This window comes from Daphnia carinata, chromosome 1 (genome assembly GCF_022539665.2).
Source record: "Daphnia carinata strain CSIRO-1 chromosome 1, CSIRO_AGI_Dcar_HiC_V3, whole genome shotgun sequence".
Taxonomy (NCBI): domain Eukaryota; kingdom Metazoa; phylum Arthropoda; class Branchiopoda; order Diplostraca; family Daphniidae; genus Daphnia; species Daphnia carinata.
Window position 1 is genome coordinate 1,485,221 of NC_081331.1, and position 16,710 is coordinate 1,501,930.

Sequence of the window (16,710 nt, forward strand, 5' to 3'; positions counted from 1 at the left end):
AAAGGACACTCTTGGTTTGCAAAAACATTTGAAAGTAGACGGGCAAAATAAGGCGTATCGATTTATTTACAAGAAAGTGTTAAAATACCCTAGTGCCACCTACCCTGGCCTCGGACGGGCCCAAAGTTACTAGTTGCATTGGTAACTTTCACAAAATCCATTTTGTAGAGTTGTCATCGTTGTTTTTGTGCTGTCTAGTTGCAGACGAAGCAACTGTTGATCAGTATTTTGGTTTTACGTTTTGGAGATGGAATTTCCAGAGAACATTCCGGGATGCATATTAGACGAAATTGCTCTAGAAGGACTCGAAGGGCTGACTATTTCCAGTTTGTATTAATTCAAGATAGCCTATTTCGGAAATGACAATTTCTTTTAACAATTTCTTGCAGCACTTTGGGTCCGATTAATTAAGCGGAAGAACTTTCCCATTGCCTTAGATGATCAATCTAAACGCTTCATCTGGAAAATCATTTGTAAAAATGATGCTGTTGAAATGTTCAAATTGGTAGTGCCCAGGCCTTTATTGATAGACTACAATCGATATGACAATCTAGATCCAGAACTTGAAATCATTTGTGAACCTGTAAGAAAATTGGCTTAAAGTATGTAAAATTTTCCCTCATGTCTTATTTAATGATTGTAGGAAAGTCTTCCTGAAGACATTTATCCTGTTGCTGCTGTTGAGGATAAAATAAATGGAATACGAGGATCGTGTGCCACCTACAACACACGGGAAAATATCACTTCAGAAGCAAAAGCCCTTACTTTGGAAGAATCCATTTCAAGGTACAGTCAGCATTGAGTTCATGATTGACTCATTTTCACAATTTTTTCCTTTATAGATATGGTGAACAGCTTGTTTTAGTGGCTTGCCAAGCAGCCAGAAATGTTGCATTGGCTGGAGTTCAAACTGGTGTTTTGGAAACTCTTGCAATTAACTCCTACATCATGTTAGAAAGAATTGGTAGGTCAAGGGAACATGGGGATGTAACTCAGGGGAGATATGGTCTCAGCAGATTGAATATTCCACCAAAATCTGCCTTTTACTTCAGAAAAAGATTGTTAGCAGCTGGCTTACTTGTGAAACAGGTAGGTCAAAATGTTGTTTACCATTAAATTTTGTAATTTAAAATATCTTTCCTAGCCTATTTCAATGAGAGTTAGCAATCGAAATGTACTTGGAACACTTCTCCATTTATCACGATTCTACAGCCTAAGGCTGCCCAAATTACTTTATTTGATCAAGCGCCTTATACAGATTCTAAAGGTAATCGTTAAAAAAGTGCAATATGCGATTACAAAAGCTGATGACATGTGTATTGTATAGGATTCCCCCCACTATATGCTTGATTATCCAACGATAAGAGCCAAGCTGAATACTTCTCTTCAGCTTAAAAAAATTCTTGCGGCGAATGAAATGCGACAATATGCAGTAGTGGAATCGGTAAATTATCTTCTCTAGTTAGCGATGAATTCATTAACATCTTTATCGTTCATGTATTTCCAAGGTACGTTATCGAGATTATTTCCCAGACGCTACGATAAAGGGTATTAATTGTAATAGAATCAATAGCACACTGTAACACCAATATAATCACTCTTCAAAGATTGGAAAATGCGGAATTGTGACAATGAAAAACAAGTAAAAGTTGTACGGCTAAACGATCCAAACGTCGATCCTGAGGCTCTGTTTCAAGGTGATGAAGCTCCTCCAGATGACGGGTCTCTTTACAGCGAAGGTGAAGAAGAAAGTTCGTCTTCTGGGATTTTGTCGAATGCCGTCATCCAACGGCACCACCATTCGATTGTACAACAAGCCTATGGATTCGTTGAAGCAACCGGATCTGAAGGCTTGACACAAGGAGCTTTAGCTGAACAGCTAGGCCTAAGTCAACTTGATGCACGTTCAACTATCCGTGTACTCTCTCGTCTTTTGATGGTGCACTGTGTTGTAAAGGAAGTGAAGAAAAATCGTGTTTTTTTGTAAGATGTAGAAACCACCTGCCTTTTGTGGAGTTTCGTTTAATTTCTGTTTAATTTATAGGTATGTTTCGAAAAATCATTTTGGTGCCAATGCTATCAGAGCCCAGTTCGAACAAGAGCAGCAAAAAATTAAAGGATTAATGCAAGTCGGCAATGAATCAGTTACCGATTCCAATCAAACGACAACTTCCAACCTATCCTTAGCATTGTCTACAAATGTACAATTGGAGGTAAGACAAAATATTTTAAAAAGTAGAAGAATTCGAATGATTGCCGTAAATTTGTCATACGTAAGTCCTACTATATTTCGAAAATTTTTCTACTTTTTTATGCAGAAAGATGTGACTTTGCGGGAAGAAGAGGTCACGGAGGACGATGGATTATTTCGACCTAATGTCCCACGAGGAATTTTAGCTGAAGGCGAAACAATTTCCGATTTAACACATCGTAGCCTGAGAAGAGTTAATATTATTCTGGAAGCCATTCGCCAACATTTGGTGATTGAGGAGATTGGCGTTCTACTTAGAGTATGCAGTATTTTCAAAACTTTTTCATTGTTTTTAATAGAAATCTATATATTCGCTTACAGCTAGTTACAGCTGAAGAGGCTAAGGAAGGTGTTGATGCTCGAATGGATAGACGATCTCTAAAACGATTGTTAGCCCGCTTATCAAATGAAGGACAGCTAAAGAATATGCGAATAGTGCTTCGGTATAATCAGTTTTTTCCTTAGTTGTTATTCCATCATTTTTAAATTTTTTTTACATGAAGGTGTGGTGATCGTGAGCGCGCTCTCAATTTCATCTGTCAACCTGGTGTTGATCAGAACAACAGCGTTATTCGTTCAGCAATTGACCAAGCCAAGTTGAAACTTTTTTGTTTATCCAAACATAAATATAGTCGTTCGGCATCTGCGAAACCTGAAAAATCCCAACCGAAGGCTGAAAAGCTGGAATTTAACGATACGTCAGTTCAGTTGGATCCATCTCTGTGTGACAGTGTCAAACAGGTCAAAGAACAATTGCTTAAAGGCCAAGGCCAAGGAGCAAAAAGGTAGTAGATTGCAATGATCTCCCATATTCTTTTTATTTTTAATATGTTTTATTTTAGTTTTCCTTTCAAAGTCATTCATAGCACCAACAGTGGACGAGTATACGGAACTGAACCTAAGTGCATACGTCTGAAAGAAATACACACCCTGTTATATTACCTCGTCTATGGATATGATGGTGAATTGTTCACTGATCAAGCTCAGGCGAGGGAAGCACTCAGAAACGAAAACCCCACTCTTGAGGGCGTAGACGATGAAGCGTTTGAAAATCTTCCAGATATTTACAAGGTATCATGAAGCGGCATATACGTTATGTATTCCGGTGTTGCATCGTAACACAATTTTTTCGTTATCGTCTTTAAAGACTAAATTAGGTTGGCAGACGTTCATCGAACCACTGCCAGTGCACAGTGGATGGCCTTCCGGGTGGTCCTTTCTTTGCGACATACTTTTACGATTACCTCTTTCAATTTTCCTAAAAGTGGTTAACATCACGTATCAAATTGATGGGCTCGAAACCTATCTCAAACATCCGATTAAACAATACGTGCTACTTAAACACCTACCAATGGATATACGACAAGGTCTTATTTATGCACGGAAGTATATTTTTAGTGTTCACGAAATCATCACAAACATGGTTTATCTCGGACTTGCGCAGTTTGGTCCACATAGCCTTAAGGTAACGTATAAAGCGATCTATTTATTTAATTTATTCTAGATATCTTAGCGCTGATAGCATTTTTTTGTATTGGATAAAAAGGAAAAAGATCAAGTCTTCATTTACTTGAACCGGAAAACAACTTTAATGGATACAACTACCTCTAATCCTGGATATCATCACATATCACGTGACATGGAATATGAGAAAAAAACCTTTCTTTTTGAATCGATGGAAGACGTGGAAAAATACTGGTAATGCACTAAATTTAACTGCTAAAACTAAAAAATATAACTCTGTCGTAGCTCGTATTTCACTACCTAACCATCGTCCCTATTTTAATCTTCTAATGATCGGTACCACTTTGCCTCTATCGCACGACAGGTACGAAGTTTGGACCATTTGTTCTAACACTTTATTAGGCAGTGTTAGTACGGTAGCCGGACAAAGCATAACGCTGGAAATGTTGCGGAAGAAACCTGCTATGATTGAAGCAATGCGAATGCGTGAACCACACGAAGCGCCGCTTTTAGATACAGGAGAAGTCCCCGGCGATCATCTGGGTGCTGCAGGGTTTGATTCCGCCTTTTTCGCACACTTGAAAGTACAACAAATATTCTCATTCCTAAATAAAAAAGACTTCTCTTTGGTAAAACAATTTGTATTGCGTTCTTTTAGAGAAACTGGACATACAACAAGGCGACGACAATGATCAGCAGGTTAGAATTGCAAGTCAAGAAAACAGGAAATGGATGTAAATCAGATAAAGCACCGCAAACCAAAACTTCCAACCCAGCTACCGTCCCGGGGCGCCTTGCTAGTTTAAGGGACAACGCTATTCGATTTACTCAATGCGTCACACAAGATGGAACAAATTTAACGATTCCCGTAACAATGGTAGACAACGCAAATCCTACCAGAGGTCAAAAAAGAAAGCGACATGATAGTAAAAAATCTTCTCCGACTGTCGGCTGGTCAAAAGTCGGTCCCAAGAAGACAAGAGGTATTCGTTCCTTACTTGTGACATTCAGGAATTGTTCTTTATCCGTTAATTTCAATTTTCAGTATCCACCAAACCTGCGTCCAAAACAAGAGTAGTTAAACCTCGTAAGCAAAAGGGTCCACGACGGCCATATTACGACGAAAAAGACAGGCAAGCTTTGCTTCTGATGCGTCGATTACGAGTAACGTGGTCAGCCATGGAGGACAGCTTCCTTCTCATGTGTAAAGTATGTAAATAAAGACATATTAGCTGTTTTCACTGCTTTTAACAACGAACTCTCTGAGGGGCAGGCAATCAAACCGAAACAGATTGAATTGATTCTTTAAAACCTCCTTGTAGGTCGCTGGTACATACATCCACGGAAGTTTACGCCATAGTGTACCCTTCATTGTTGTGCGTGATTGTCTCCATGAAACCTACCCCGAATCTCGCAATAAAACCTCACGGGCTTGCCAACGTCGAGTAGCTTACATGATGCGAAACCCCACCACAGAGTACCAAGTCGTAAACGCCTATCAAGAACTTGAGCAGGATCCTGAAATTGAGGCGGTGTCGGGTGGAGGGCCAATAACAAAGGAAGATCGGAAACATGGGATTGAAAAGACGGAGGAACTGATTGTTACCAGGTACATAGTTACGTAGCGCACGAGTTTTAGATAACCATTTACATGTTCTATATTCAATTGTGATATAGATTTCGAAACCTGCTAGAATACTTGAAACCCCGCTATTCACAAGGAGGGAATTCTAGTGCTACACCTGGCCTACAAGTGCCTGATACTATTGAAGAATTCCACCAGCAGTATGAATTGACTTACTCTCTAGCAAATTTACGTCACCGTCGACCTATTTTGGAAGTAAACAACGTGGTGGACGTAAACTGCAATGTGGTCTACAATGTTATTCACAGTTCGATGTGCACTACGGAAGATAAAACGGCTTGGGGCTTTCACCTTTTCAACATTTATCAACAGTATCCTGACAATCTGGTCCGCTCAACTCTTGCCAAAATGAAAAACGATATGATGATCGCACAGCGAAAACGCTCTCTAGTCAGGTGAGAAAAAAAGAATCTCAATGTTACTAAGATTACAGGATAATAAACTCCGTAATTCTTAGGAATAAGAAGTTTTCTGAGATGCCGTTGAGTGCAGTTCCATACAAGTTATCAATTACATACATCCATCTTTTCCTCTCGCGATACCAGTACCCAGTGTTTCATCGTTCCTACCAGCGTCTACGTTCCGTTATAGCTGAAAAGGAAAAAATTCCTTCTGACAACCAAAGTAACGCTTTAAAAAAGAAATACGACATTCAATTATTAAATAATATTATGTAATGTTCGGCTTTGCTAGAAGACTGGGCCGGAGTTGAAGTCAGCCGCATTCATGAGGGAGGAAATGCAGCCATGGTAGTCTCACTTTTTTCAATTGGTATGGCTCGATTTCGCTTTATCATTCCAGAGCAAATCATTATTTTTGATCCCAAGCTAAAGGTAACTGATTTTCTCTTAATAACTCGAAATAAATCTAGTCAAAAAAATAAATTTTACCATAGGATCATCCTGAAGAATTCGATAATCTGATTAAACGTTACAACAACTGGGTCAAAGATGTCGATGCAGCGGCGCAAAACGCAAGTAAAGAAGATCGAGCACAAATACAACGACGTCGGTTAGGCATGACATCGGCCGCCGCAACCAATGCGGTTGCCGCAATTCCAAAACTAATGAGTACAACTTCTATTATGGACAATGAAGAGTCTGCTCAAGCTCCAGCTGGCACTAAAGGAAGCAACGAAAGCGTTTCTACCTTAAGTATGGACAGGACCCAAAACCAGCTAATAATGCGGACCGCGTCGCGAATTGGTCTTCACATGCTACGCGAAGATATGACGCAGGATTCTCAGTTGCCTGATAAATCAGCGCCGCACATTCAGCAAGAACATTTCGTCATTAACTCTTGCAAAGTATTCGTCGACGTGATTTTACCGGAATCTGCGTCTGAGGGTTGGCTGTTTTTAAGTCCTAAGAAGAAGCAAGAGATTATTGATTCCATTCCCACCACCGTTCCATTCGCCGATAGTGTTTCGGAGCAATCTTTCTTGGATCTGTATGATCAACAGAAACTCAGCCAATCCGCAAAAGAAGATGGTAGTAGAATATTGCAGTTGATTACGATTAAGAAAGAAATGGGCATCGTGGTTTCAGAACTGCCACATGTGGTAGGCAGCCTTAGCGATCCATCCTGCACGTTGGAGCAGCATGTCTCTTTTATGGTGGAAAGTCGGGTTATACAAAAAGTCGGCGTGGTAGCCCAGCGGTTTGTTGCTATTCAGCATATCGATCCATGGGTTATTAAATCATTTCGGTTGCTGAGAAGTGGAAAAGAAAAACTGGAGCCATTTAACAGCTCCCACATGGTAGCCAAGGAAAATGAAGATAAATCTGAACCAAATACTCAAACAGCAGAAACCAAAATGTCAGTGTCGGAAGAAATCAGTGTACAAGAAACGAGCTTGATGCCAGCTGAAACTAAAGAAAAAGTAGGAGAATCGCAACAGCAAAGCCAAATGGAAGAGGAAATGGAAACTTGCCAACCAGGAGAAAGTCGAAATGAAGAAACAGCATCGGTTATTCCTGCTGGCACCGTTTCAGAACCCGTGAACGAGGTTGTCCCTGGCCGTCGAAAGCGAACGCTTCCGACTCATCACCATTCTTCAAAAAAAACACGCACGGTTGACAGCTTAGGATCAAAGTAAGTCGCGGGTATTTTAGTTTTAATACTGGACCTGTTTTACAAGTTTATTGTTTTTTGTAAATACTTAAACGGATGTCCACTTTAACAGTGATCGCGTCGACCTTTTAGTAATGGTCAAACCGTGGGTCAAAATTGATGGAGGCCTCAATCGACGTGTTCTAGATCGCTTGCTTGGAGGTTTATTATTTTGTTCTATTTTTTTTGTACAGTTTCTGTTTATATCTAAATTGTCTGTTGTCCGTTTTTTAGGTCTACTTTCTCATGTGCTTTTAAAACCCGGATCCAACATGGGGCAGTTAGCGGAGCGTTTTCATCCAGCACTTCAACCGTTTCAGACTAGAGAACTGTTGGAGGTACATTACCACGTACAGCATTTGAAATGTTTTCATATTATTCAGAAATTCATTTTGCATTACTAGCTGTTGGAAAAAATTGGATGCGTGGAGTTCTATGGCATCAAGAAGACGGGCAAAGCTGGACTGTTCGCTCCACGTACCACACTCGAAATCGGTAAGTTATTGTTCGATTACATTTGTATGAGGCGTTTATCTCAAACATTATGAATTGCAACTTGGTGATTTCCGTTTCCAGTTCCTCTCGACACGTTTGCACGGGATCAAGACATCTATGTTGACCCGAAGAGTGAAGCCATTCTTCGACTGGGGGAGTTCATCGGCGACAAGAAATATGAGAAAGATTACATCCCAAAATGCAGCTGTCACAACAACGTGGACACCTAAAAGACATTCTAGTTTATCGAATCAACATTTGTTCAAATGGTTAGTTTGAGAGGCAAAAGAATCTCCGGATGCAAGAAGAATCCCATATAGGTATTCCATTCATTTGATTTATTTCCTCATCTGGAATTTCTTGTTGAAATAAACGCCAGTCATTCGTCCCCTCATCACCAAACAAAAATCCTTTTGTTACCCGTGTATTTTTTCGTCCTTGTTTTTGTCATTAAAAGAACAGATTAAGTAAATTGAAAGAAGAAGAAAGTGATTGAAGATGAAAAGTGAAAACCTCGTTGGTCATCCTGTACGTAATTACGTTCCATTCATTACGAAAATGTACATTGTACGCGAGATTGTCCTTGATCCCGCTACGCCGGGAAGATGAAATGGTTCGTGAAACTTTCTCGCAAACATCGTGCGTAGCTAATAACTTTGGGCCATCAGGTAAGCAAACGTTCTTCGCCTGACCGTGATCTTTTCGTCATGGTCAGCTTTGATCAGGTTACAGCCGTCAGCAAGACGCACGTAAAGGCTGACATTTAGTTATTCATGTCATCATCCTGTAAGAATTCCGGATAGAGATTGCAGCATCGGTTCGAGCCTGAAGATCCGTTTCTACTTTGGGTTTGGCAGTCCCTGCATCGATGTATGGCTACATTCTGATGGGCAAGCTATCTAGGACTAGAGCTTATGTTTGGCCCACGGAACAACCAGATAAACATAGTAACTGTAGCCTTCAGTAAAATGAGGAAAAAGAATCATGTAGTAGGCGGAGAACCGGATGGAAAGTTGAAACGTGGCGCCAGAAACCTCAGCTTCTTCGCACATTAGAGAATATGTGGGTCAATTCCATTAACCCGAATCGCGGAAAAGTAACACGTAAAAACGGCCGCTATCGTGACGTTCGTTCTGCGCCGTTGGAAACCAAAGGGAGAAAGTTTGTCCTTCAACTTTCACTTTGACCTATTCTGGCTAATTTATTGCAGGTTTACGTTTCGACGCAGTGCACTGTGAAGTGCCTTCGGCTCAATATTCCGCTACGGCGTTAAATTTTGAGACGAAGGGTTTGTAAGAGCCGAGCATAATTATTGTAAATAAAAACAAGAGGAATTTGAATTCCCCACATGCTACTGGCTCACCGCAAAACTAACGTTATATAAAATACTACTAAATGAACGGAAAACAAATGTTTTATTGGAAATCAGCGTTAATTTTGGTTCCAGATTGGCCAGATTTAATCCTGATTTCATGTACAAAAAAGTCGGGCTTATATATCGGACCATTCGATTTTCGCCAAAACCTAAATATAGCAAACTATGCATCAGTTTGTTCTAAATTCAACAGTGACCACGAAAATCAATTTCATTTTTACACTAACGTTGTGTTAAATATTCGCTCTGTTTCAAAAACGATTGGTTTGACGAAAAAACAAACCCCTTCATCGAAATCAGCGTTTAATTGGGCTTGTTCTGTGTGATTTTTGTCGCATTCTAAGAGTTTTGATTATTTGCGGATTTTGACAAAAGTGGGAAGGCTATAGCCTTCTCACTTTTTCAATTTCGGCTAAATTTTAGATTTCGCTTTAAATATATTGTTTCGATGCAGAATTGAACGGGCATCACGTATATGAGGGTTGCTTTCCCGTGGGTTTCATAGTTTTTGAATAAAACGTAAAAAACGATGAAGTTTGGTTAAAAAAATAAGCCCGACTTTATCTTTTGGGCTTAAAAATCTTTCCTATAAAAAAATAATATCATTAAATCTAGATAACTATATGTGTTTGTGATTCAAAATTAACCAAGAAAAACGAAAATGGAATTTGTTTTTACGTAGAGTTTATAGTTTGGAGTAATCTAAAATATAAAATTAGTGTGTGTGCGAATCGAAACCGATCTAGCGCGCCAGTACGCTATAGCGTTAGCCTGGCACAGTAATCTTCTTTGATTTTTCAAGAACCATAAACTCTACGTAAAAACAAATTTCATTTTCGTGTTCCTTGCTAAATTTTGAATTAGAATCGTGTACAGTTATCTAGATTTAATGATATTATTTTTTAATAGGAAAAAATTTTAAGCCCGACAAAATAAGCCCGACGAAATAAGCCCGACTTTTTGTTTTTTATGGTTAATTCAAAAAGTAGAAGCCTAATAGGAAAATATACCCCATTTTCGTGATCAGTGATCAATTTCGAATCGGAATTATGTATTTTTAATGAAATCTAGGATTTGAAGAAAATTGAAAAAGTAAGAAGGCTATAGCCTTCTCACTTTTTCAATTTTGACAAAATTTTAGATTTCGCTTTAAATACATGGTTTCGATGCACAATTGAACGGGCATCACGAATATGAGGGTTGTTTCCTCGTGCAACTCATAGTTTTTGAATAAAACGTAAAAAACGGTGAAGTTGGGTTTAAAAAATAAGCCCGAATATTTTGTCTTATGTTGGGCTTACGGTTCTTATGTTGTCTTGTGTACGGGCTTATGTTGACCGTTTTTTACGTTTTTTTTAAAGCTATGAGTGCCCGTGAAAATATTTTCTTTCTATAAATCTATTTTATAAACTTAAAGATAACTAAACTTGCTATGTGGCACAACATTTGCTGACTGCTGTTTTTCTCAGCCTTCCCCGCTTAATAAAGTCTTGTTGATTTTTTCATTTCAAGGTTTGTCTAACCCCAATTTACACCAATTCTGCTATTGACATGTTCGTCATCTGTACACTTTTATACACATCCCGCGTGTTAAACTAACGGTAGAAGAGGTTCGGGTTGTAAATGGGAAGACAGTCGCATTAATATGCACTAGCGAGGGTCGCAATCGTCAACATTCGGGTATATTCATTTGAACTCGATTGCGGCCATATTAATCATCTCCTTTTCCTTTTACATTGTCTAGCCATTTTCGTCCACAGGCCAAACGTGCTGATCCATAATTGATGATGTCTTTGCCCTTTAGGGCATTGGATGAGATCCCGTGACTTGTTTCTCTTCTGCGTGCAGAGCGAACGATTCAAAACAAGCTATTTTACTGAGTTACCATATCGACAAGTGACCGCGTAAGAGACGTGAGGAGTAAATATTGGGAAATGGTCAACTGATATGTCAAAATCTTTGACAGAAAACAATTCTAGAAAGCTATCCAAAAAATAGTTTTTTAACTAAAAAAAAAACGATTTCTTTAAAGAAGAAATACGTAGACCAACTGGTCTGGTACATAAGGTTGTTATAACAGTCCATATTCAAATTTTGTTCTTTGAAGTTAGACTACTATTCTGAGTTAAAGAGCCGCTAGGGCTGTCGTCATTTGAGGAATGTAACGGTACTCGTGTGTGGGACTTTTCTCTTCAAGAAAACGGAGGTCAGTGGGTCGTGTGGCATTCGAGACGTCCGGACAAACACACTCGAAATGGGAAAGGTGTGATGAACCAAGCTCCTTCACCAATAAGACTCTTCTGTTTTCTATTTAGGTTTTTATAGTGAACCTTTTTTTGTTTGTGTGCCAACTCGCTAGCCACCTGAATACCAACTTCAATTCTGGCACCAAACCAATGCGAAAGGGCTCTCTCTTTCTGTCGATTCGGTTGAGCCCAACACATTAGTAATTCGCTTCACGAACTATGCCAAAAGCAGCAAGAAGGTCTGCGTTTTGAAAACGGCTAGGAGAAAGTGATCGCAAAACGTTGATACTCGCCGTATTCTATTGTTGTTGTCCTTCGTTCTCGAAACTGTTGGACGTCCAAAGGAAAAGTGAACTCAAAATTTCGAGACGGACGCGATCCGACGAAGAGAGGTCTGACTCGCCAGACTTTGATGTACCCTACGGCGAGGACACATAGCGCATGTTAAACTGAAATGCATTATTCACAGTCTTTTGCGTCTACAGTCAACAACATGTCGGTCTTATTAGTGCCAATTATATATTAACTAAAGAACAGGTGCTGTATTGTAGTTTTTAAAAAATTATTGTATTGTAGGATGTTTTCTTACAGAAAAAAAAGAGAGAGAAAATCGAAACAGTCAGCGAGTCTACATGGATAGTAAAGATTATTGAATAATAATACAGCGAGTTGTCATATCAGCTATAGCAAAGGATATCTTTTAAAAAATAGTCCTTTTTTATGACCACGTCTCGATGAATTTGGTTTTGCACAAAGAGTCACACAGTCTTTGAAGAGAGATTGTGCAGATGGTTCCGGCTACACGAATGGTTTGTGAAAGTAAAAAATTAGAATCTGCTCAGCGTCCAGTTCTCTGGGTCCGTATTCAGTTTGCTAGACCTGCCGTTGCGGCAGTCTCCAAGATATAAAGTTATGTAACAATGGTATACTCTTTTGTCGAGATTTCTTTTGATGGGAAACACGTCAAATAGTATGAAAATCAAGTCTCAAAATGTTTCCCAAACAAAAACAGAAAAAAAAAACAAAAAGTACAAAAAAGAGGAAAAACATACGTGAAGAAAACAAAGAGGATGGCCACTAGGACTTGATGCCGCTCGTTAGATAAGGATTGATGCCTTGATTGCTTGTTTCCTTCTCCACTTCGCTTTGCAGATGGAGAAAAGTGATGTTATCGCTGGCCATATATCCGCCAGGAGTGTTGCTTCTCCAAGAAGACACTTGCTGCCACAGGTACGACAAGACTAAAAGGAAGACGGCCAGCAGTATCAGACGTAGCAGCATCTTTGCTGCGTAAAGCCTATTGCAATAAGAAAACGGTAAAATGAATGAATGAAATGGTTGAATGACGGACGAAACCCGTTTGGCTACTAGAACTGTTATTGATTTTTTTTCTTTCTAACGGATATGAAACAAACTTGAACTTGAAAAGCAACGTTACTTTTTGAGGTTTCTCCTTGCAGCTGGTAGTGTGCTAGGGTCGTCTTTCAAAATGTAACGGCGGGCACCGGCCACGTACGTTCCTATGTACGTATTCCAGTCGATTTGGCGGACGTCAAAATAAAAGGTGCGTCTATCAGCTTCGGATAGGAAGTCAAGGAGACGAATAGGATTTTCGCTGACAAACCGCCATTGGTGAGTCATAAAGAAATCCAAGCAGGAGATGGCGTGATGTGCACGATCGTATAAACGCACCTAAACCGTTAAAAGGTTCCAAGTAACAACAAATAAAAACGTCAGAGTCCCGCAAGGGCAATTTGGAACCCGCACACTGAAAGACTCTACGTAATGCAAATAAATTTAAGCAGGTCACGTACCCATTTGACACGTTTGCCGGTTAGACGGGCAACTAAATCTAAGGCGTAGGCGGGCAGGTAATGGGAAATGGCTTGGTCGATCTTGTGCACCGTTCGGCTCTTGGTGAAACTGCAGTTGGGATACCACATCATTTCCACAGTTGGATACTTGAGCCAATACTTGAAACCGATCTCTCGAAACTTCGCCCACGTAAGAGGATTCTTCTGTCCGGTTGAGCAATTGTACACCTCGATCTTCTTGGGAATTCCGCTGGTATTATTTAAACGCTTGCTACGTATGCGCAAAAGAAAAAAGAAAACAAGAAATAAGGTTTCAGACAGGAACTGAATTAGCAAAACAAAACATGTTGTATTCCAACTGGTTCTCACTTTTGAATGGCCGTGTGCCAACCAACAGCAATCATCAGATTGATGGGGTAGTCGACAGGAACGATATCCCCAACCAGTTGGGAGTTTATTTTGAAAGTGCGAATGAAACCTTTGCCGACTCCGGAGACGAATCCTGACGGAGAAATAGAAACGTTGGCTCATGAGAATTGCAAAATATGGATCGATAAAAGGGCTATAAAGAACTCCAAGCGAAAGTTATTTAAAATATTTGACGTAGAACTTGAAGGAAGAAAACAAAATTTAGAAGGAGAAAGTCAAAAATATACGCGGAACGAGTAAAATGTGCGTGTTCGGATTCAATTCCAATGAATGCTACTTCAAACAGTTAGCAAAAAGAAAAGGAAACATCTTCTGCAGTCTACGCAAAAGACGAGCAGCAGTTGAATGGAGAGTGTTTTGTTTCCTATGTAATTTCGACGGGCATTCAAGCGATGAGTACCAATTTACAGCGACGAGTGAAAGTTTGGCAACTTAAGACTTTATCCTTAATTTTTTTTCTCAACTCTCGGTTTCGAAATTCTTTTCCCAGTCGTTTGTCTCTCTTTATGTCGGTAACGGCTATCATCAATGTGTTGCTAGGGCCATAGCCGTCTCATCATGTAAATCATTTTTGAATAACTCGGGTTCAACACACGAAAACGGACAGCCGTACATGTGGCAAATTTCTCTTCTGTATCTGTACTTTATGCCTCCTCTTATTTTTAAAAAAAATGAAGCAAAAATTCATGCAAGGACGCACGCATGTAGTCCCTAAAAACAAATACGCACAACACGAGAACCCGCGCTACTCGTTAACTATTACTTAATTTAGCCATGCAGACTAGAAAGTTTCGGCAGCGAATCCCCCCCCCCTCCAAAAAAAAATGCGCACATTTATGCGTAAAAGTAAAAGAAGTTGGTTTGAAATTATGAACTAGCATAACATGGTAAAATAAAATTAAGGGAAAAAGGAGGACCCTTTAGGGTAAACGCGGCCTCTTTGCCTGATGGATGGAAAGCGAGATGGACGGCTTTCATACCGTTACCGATTTCAGCTCTCCGGCGGTCCGCTTCCGTGACGTTTACTGGTTGCGATGGGGCTCACGGCGAATTATTTTTTTTACATTTTATTTTCTTTTACAAGAAGCTAAATGGATCAAAAAGGAATCCAGCAATCCGTTAGCTGACGGACAGAACACTAAGAAAGGAAAAGCTGGCCTGTTGGTTGCCATAACCGCCCTTCGGAATTGATTGGCATCCCGGACCTGGGGCTTTTTTTGTGAGATTGTCTTCACCGATAAACCCTCCACTACCGGGTTTCCCTAACCTCTCGTGTAGTGAAACGGTGGTGTGGGAAAGAATGAAAACGAGGAGACAAAAGCATAGAAAAAAAAAAAGAAAAGCGGAAGGTATTTCGAAAAGAGAGATGGGATAAAGCTGCACAACATCAACAACGAAGGACTGGGGGGGATCAAGGGACAGTGAACTCCAACACTGGAAGAAAAACAAAACGAACCTTACCTGTTGGCCCGTTCAGATTGTCGACCCATCCCGGAAGAGGCTCCTGCTCGGCTGCTGTGACGATCGATGGGCGGACGATGGCTAGCGGAATGTCACCGCATTCTCTCTCAAGAAGCTGTTCGGCTAACGCTTTAGTGTACGTATATGTGTTGGGACACTGGCCGACCAACCTAAAACAGCAACGAATCAAACCGGTTATTTTTCTATTTTCTTATTTATTTATAACACCATCGCTTTCAAAAGCGACGCGTGCAATCGGTTTAATACGCTCTTTCGACCTCTATACGGTTTGTTGAGGCTTATATAAACATCTTGTGATTTTATGTAACGCAACATACTCTTTGGTTATGGCACGGACAAGTCCATCGTCAAGGCAGTCAATCAATTCAATCAATTTTATGGGGTCGATGGTGGCAGGATAAATCACTTCGTCCAGCTCTTCACGGTCCAAATTGTTGAACGCCGTTGAAACATGAACGACCGCCTGCGGATAGAGCCGAAAAAAAAATAACAGTTAGGCATGAATCATTGTTGCTCAAGAAGTGTCCAAAAGCTGATGCATCCAATAAAACAGTCAGAAGATGTTCATACCTGTAGTTTTTCCATTTTGCGGCAAATTGCCAATAATTCTCTTGGACCTTTGACGTTGAGCTGAACAGCCGTTTTGAGTTCTTCATCGAATTTAACAGTGGCGGCGGAATTAAAAACGATCGACACATTGTCGGTAATGAGCTGCATATCTTCAGGCGAGAGGCCGAATCCAGGAAATGTTACATCACCCGCCACGGCAGCAATTTTCTTTAATTGTTCCGGATGTTCGTTGCGCAGGTTTTCAAACACCTATACAATAGGGGAAAGGACAATGGAGTAGAGGAAAAGAAAAAGATTTAAGATCACACGAAGTGTAACAAAAGGTGTAGTGGATAAATACGAAATTCACGCACCAGCAGAGAGAGTAAAAAGTGAAAATTGCTTTCTACTATCTGTGTTAGTTAAACGTACCTGATTGTCAATGAATTCGCGCAGGCGAGTACTGACGTCCTTGCCCTTGGAAGGTCTCATCAACAAGTAGAGTTGCTCGACTCCGGGACACGAGCGGAGCAGCTTTTCTACCAACACCTTGCCCATGAAACCTGTCGCACCGGTGATAAACACCGTTCGACCTTTGTAAAACTCGGCGATACTTGATCCTTCCATGTTATATCGTTTTTTTTTTTTTTGCAGACCGCTGCCCGCGTTTCAAAATGAAGACGTAAAAAAAACGAGTGGTGAGATAAAGGAAGGTGAGTAACTTTACGTAACGAATAAACACTTGGACGCACAACGCTTGGCAGCCTTGAATTTCGCAATTGCACAGGTTTCTGTAGATATATCGGTTAGTTTACGAAAATCAAGCAAAACACTTCACATCACGACCA

The 16,710-nt window shown here is 40.2% G+C and overlaps 2 protein-coding genes across 3 annotated transcripts; one reads left to right on the forward strand and one right to left on the reverse strand.

Moving 5' to 3' along the window:
* The first annotated feature begins 204 nt into the window (after positions 1-204).
* On the forward strand, positions 205-8,361 carry LOC130692042 (general transcription factor 3C polypeptide 1-like). 2 transcript variants are annotated; one of them, XM_057515104.2, is made up of 27 exons: positions 205-326; positions 390-583; positions 644-786; positions 843-1,089; positions 1,145-1,267; positions 1,328-1,444; positions 1,509-1,548; positions 1,608-1,983; positions 2,045-2,213; positions 2,319-2,510; positions 2,573-2,694; positions 2,755-3,036; positions 3,094-3,322; positions 3,399-3,716; positions 3,798-3,949; positions 4,080-4,299; positions 4,374-4,698; positions 4,761-4,924; positions 5,038-5,324; positions 5,393-5,755; positions 5,818-5,984; positions 6,054-6,193; positions 6,256-7,454; positions 7,546-7,634; positions 7,707-7,810; positions 7,877-7,967; positions 8,049-8,361. In XM_057515104.2, exons 1-27 carry the CDS (start codon positions 248-250, stop codon positions 8,195-8,197), a joined length of 6,081 nt encoding a protein of 2,026 aa, XP_057371087.1. In that variant the 5' UTR covers positions 205-247; the 3' UTR covers positions 8,198-8,361. The 2 variants fall into 2 exon arrangements, with proteins under 2 accessions (XP_057371087.1, XP_057371088.1); XM_057515105.2 differs by having other exon boundaries at positions 6,057-6,193.
* Positions 8,362-12,133: 3,772 nt separating this feature from the next.
* Positions 12,134-16,626, reverse strand: LOC130692048 (putative fatty acyl-CoA reductase CG5065). The gene is made up of 8 exons (XM_057515116.2): positions 16,295-16,626; positions 15,884-16,132; positions 15,631-15,776; positions 15,293-15,462; positions 13,772-13,904; positions 13,403-13,673; positions 13,027-13,280; positions 12,134-12,885 (listed from the first exon to the last, which is right to left on the reverse strand). Exons 1-8 carry the CDS (start codon positions 16,487-16,489, stop codon positions 12,666-12,668), a joined length of 1,638 nt encoding a protein of 545 aa, XP_057371099.1. The 5' UTR covers positions 16,490-16,626; the 3' UTR covers positions 12,134-12,665.
* Between the last annotated feature and the right edge of the window lie 84 nt (positions 16,627-16,710).